This window comes from Mus pahari, chromosome 9, assembly GCF_900095145.1.
Source record: "Mus pahari chromosome 9, PAHARI_EIJ_v1.1, whole genome shotgun sequence".
In the NCBI taxonomy this organism is placed as follows: Eukaryota; Metazoa; Chordata; class Mammalia; order Rodentia; family Muridae; genus Mus; species Mus pahari.
Genome location: NC_034598.1, coordinates 85990570 through 85994006, shown reverse-complemented (window position 1 = coordinate 85994006; position 3437 = coordinate 85990570). Strand labels below are relative to the sequence as shown.

The 3437-nt window shown below is 40.0% G+C and overlaps 1 protein-coding gene across 1 annotated transcript in view; it reads left to right on the top strand.

Moving 5' to 3' along the window:
- Positions 1 to 3437, top strand: part of Slc5a8 (solute carrier family 5 member 8) — a 42514-nt gene that overhangs the window by 4306 nt on the left and 34771 nt on the right. Inside the window, exon 2 of the mRNA XM_021205475.2 lies at positions 1824 to 1889. Coding sequence (XP_021061134.1) covers positions 1824 to 1889 — 66 coding nt within the window. The remainder of the gene's footprint in view (positions 1 to 1823; positions 1890 to 3437) is intronic.

The following is a 3437-nucleotide window of genomic DNA, read 5'->3' as shown; positions in this document are numbered from 1 at the left end:
GTAGACCAGGCTGGCCTCAAACTCAGAAATCCGCCTGCCTCTGCCTCCCGAGTGCTGGGATTAAAGGCGTGTGCCACCACGCCCGGCTCTCACTCATTGAGTCTTAAACTCATAGTTAGATTATTTTCTTTTTATTTATGTGGTTATAGGCACAGCTTCTGTGCATCGAAGTTTGTAAGTTTGTATATCACATCCCTGAAAACAGACTACAGTACCAGCATCCTCATCTCTAACATAGTGCCTGCTTCACAGAGCGACCAAGTTTGCCAGATATGTTAGTTGTGACTATGCAGCAAAAATACCCATATGTCTTTCCATTTGATGATTAACTAATGTCAATTTTTCCTCCTTCTGCTTCTCCTGTTGATTCTGTCTCTTCCTTTATACAGCAAGACTCCTAGCCATTGACTTCTTTCTACACGCACTAATAATACTCAAGTTAGATAATATCTTGTCCTTCAGCTCAGAAATTCTGACTCTAACTGTAATATATTATTATCTCTTATACAACACAGGAGGTAAACAGACCATATTATAAGCTACAGTAGATTCCAAGGAGTGTTGTAAAGATTGGCAGGGTCTTGACTCTAAACAGAAGATAACCTGACACTCAAGAGTCTGAGGCAGAAGGGTGGGAAGTGGAGGACAGCCTGGGCTACAGAGTGAAGCCCCATTTCAAAAAGGAAAGCAAAACCCAAATCAACAAACTGACCTGGGTTGCCAGAAATGGTGGCATATACATGTAATTCACCTGGAAAGAAAGTGCAGAAGGATCAGAAGAGCAAAGAGCCTGGTCTTTATAGGCAGCCCTTGTCCCAGGGACAGAACAAAACAAGACAGAGCAACACCGAAAACTTGATTTCAATGATATAAGTTAAACCTATATACACACTCACACATACATACACACACTCAGACATACACACGCTTAAACACACACACATACTTACACATATACACATACTCTCACAATACAGACACATACACAAACATGCACACACATATTTATACATATATACACACATACACTTACACACATATACATGCTCTTACAATACAGACACATACACAAACATGCACACATATATTTATACATATATACACACTTACAGATGCACAAATACACACATTTATACACATATTCACACACATGCGCGCATACACAAACATGTAAACACATGCATATGCGCGCGTGTATACACACACACACACACACACACACACACACACGCAGAACCCACTGGTGCTTCAAGGATTGCAGAGCAAGGAGTTTGAAGGTAGTTCATAGAACAGCGTGAGAGGCAGAGTAAACAGCTCCTGGAAAAGACAAAGCATCAACAACTTCTTCAGTTCTTCCTGTAAGGATCGCTCTGTGCCAATACAGTCCCTCCCCAGTTTAGCAGGTTCCATCCTGAGGAGAAGGTGATTGGCTGTCCTGGGGTCACGTGATGTCTTCGTGCTCAGAAGCGGTGGAGTAGCTGATGCAGATTTCTACTCTGTGAAATAGACTGATTTCTCAACCAAATCAAAAGAAACTTAATGGTTACTAAGAGGAAAGAAGAAGCAATAGACTAATGATTGACAGGGGCAGCACAAAGGAGTTTTCATGCGCTGACTGTGTGAGAGGATTACAGGAATATTTGTGCGTATTAAAAGTCATTGAGTGGTAGGCTAAAAGCATCAATTTTGCCATATGTAAGGAAATAATGCAAATAAGTTACGAACTCCTTTAACTGTCTTAACTTTCATTTCTCTAGCCGATTTAAAATGTGTTTAGAAGCGTCACATCACTCTTCTCTCTTTCTCTCTCTCTTTTGCAACAGTACTTGGAACTTCGATTTAATCGATTCATTCGCCTCTGCGGCACAGTCCTCTTCATCGTTCAAACAGTAAGTGCCTCTCTATTCAGTTACTTTCTCCTTTGCTATCGGAAATGGTTTTACCTTTGGGTGAGACTTGTTTGAGAAATACGTGGGAGATAAAGAGGAGATGACGACAAGACAAAACAAGGAAATGAAAAACAAAAGAATAACAAAAATTCGCTGGTCCTCACAAAGAAGGAAACCTAAAGATCTTTAATCTGTGTTTCAGTAAAAATGTTAAGTTCTTGAAAAACAATGGTTTAAATGAAAAAAAAATGCTTTTTTTAAAAGTCATTGCTCTTTATTGAGTGAAGAAGTGACTTTGACCTGAAGCTGCAGTAGAACAATTTTTTTCAATAACTTTTTTTTTTTTAATTCACTTTACATCCTGATCACAGTCCTGGTCTAAGTGTATTTAAGTACTGCATTGGTCAAACAATAACGTAGAGCTTTACGAAAATACCCTTTCTAACCTTCTTCACCTGGACCAAGCTGACAGCGAATGCATTATTTAAATGAGAAATATTTGAGGGGGCTATGCTGGCTGACTGGAGGGGTTCTCCTACAAGGGAAACACGGTGTAGATTTCTCAGTCTTTCTGCAACTGACTACATAATAGATGCAAACCTGACGGGAAGACTTTAGGGAAGAATTTTGTGGGAAAGCATACTTTAAAAATGAATCAGTACTCTTTAAAAACTTGAGCGAGCTCCAATTGGAGCCGTACACTTAGTGTAAGGGAGCGTTCTGAGCTTTAGGGGAGCTCTCAAAGACAGATATGAACAGGAATGGAAAGCAAAGGTTTGCCAGGTAAGGGGATGAGTCACTGCTCTCTGCTGCTTCTTAGCAGGCTGCTGGAGAGTTGCCACCGTCCTTATCAGAGCATTTCTCTCTCTCTCCGGCCACAGCTGAGCATTTTAGGTTTGGATTTGCTAAGGGAGGTCGACAGTTTGCAGGTCTCCAGTCACAAGCCACTTAAGTGTTTGCTCCAGAGAGACGTGAGACAGAGCGCCCTTTTCCATCGTTTAACTTGGCTTTGTTTTATGTCTTTGTACATTTCGGTCAGGTCTTAGCACCTGCAGTTTGAAAAGTGAGGTGGAGACTCTGATAACCTAAGGCTGGTTGCTACTACATAGCACCTGTTCCTGCTAAAGATGCCTCCATGAGCAAGAATGGGGACAGTGGTTATGAAGACAGTGTGTCACATTTCAAATCTTCCACAGGAACAGAATAATGGCCATGGAAAGTAGCTCATTTCTTTTCAAAGGAGGAGAACATTAGCACTTTCTATTCGAAGGACTTGCTTCCGTGGAGGATAATTAAGCATTCAATTAGCATATAATTTTACAGTGTTTATAACATTTTGTAATGTTACCTGGAACTACCTGCTATAGAATGTATTTGAAGGGTGAAATGCAATGAAAACGATATTTGGAGAAACAGATACTGCATCTTAACAATTGTACTCAAGGCCAATACATATTTATTGAACACATAAGTGGAGAGTGATTATGTAAAATGATGGATTATAATCTTTGAAAGGTTTCATAATTTTTAAACAATTTTTTTTTTTTT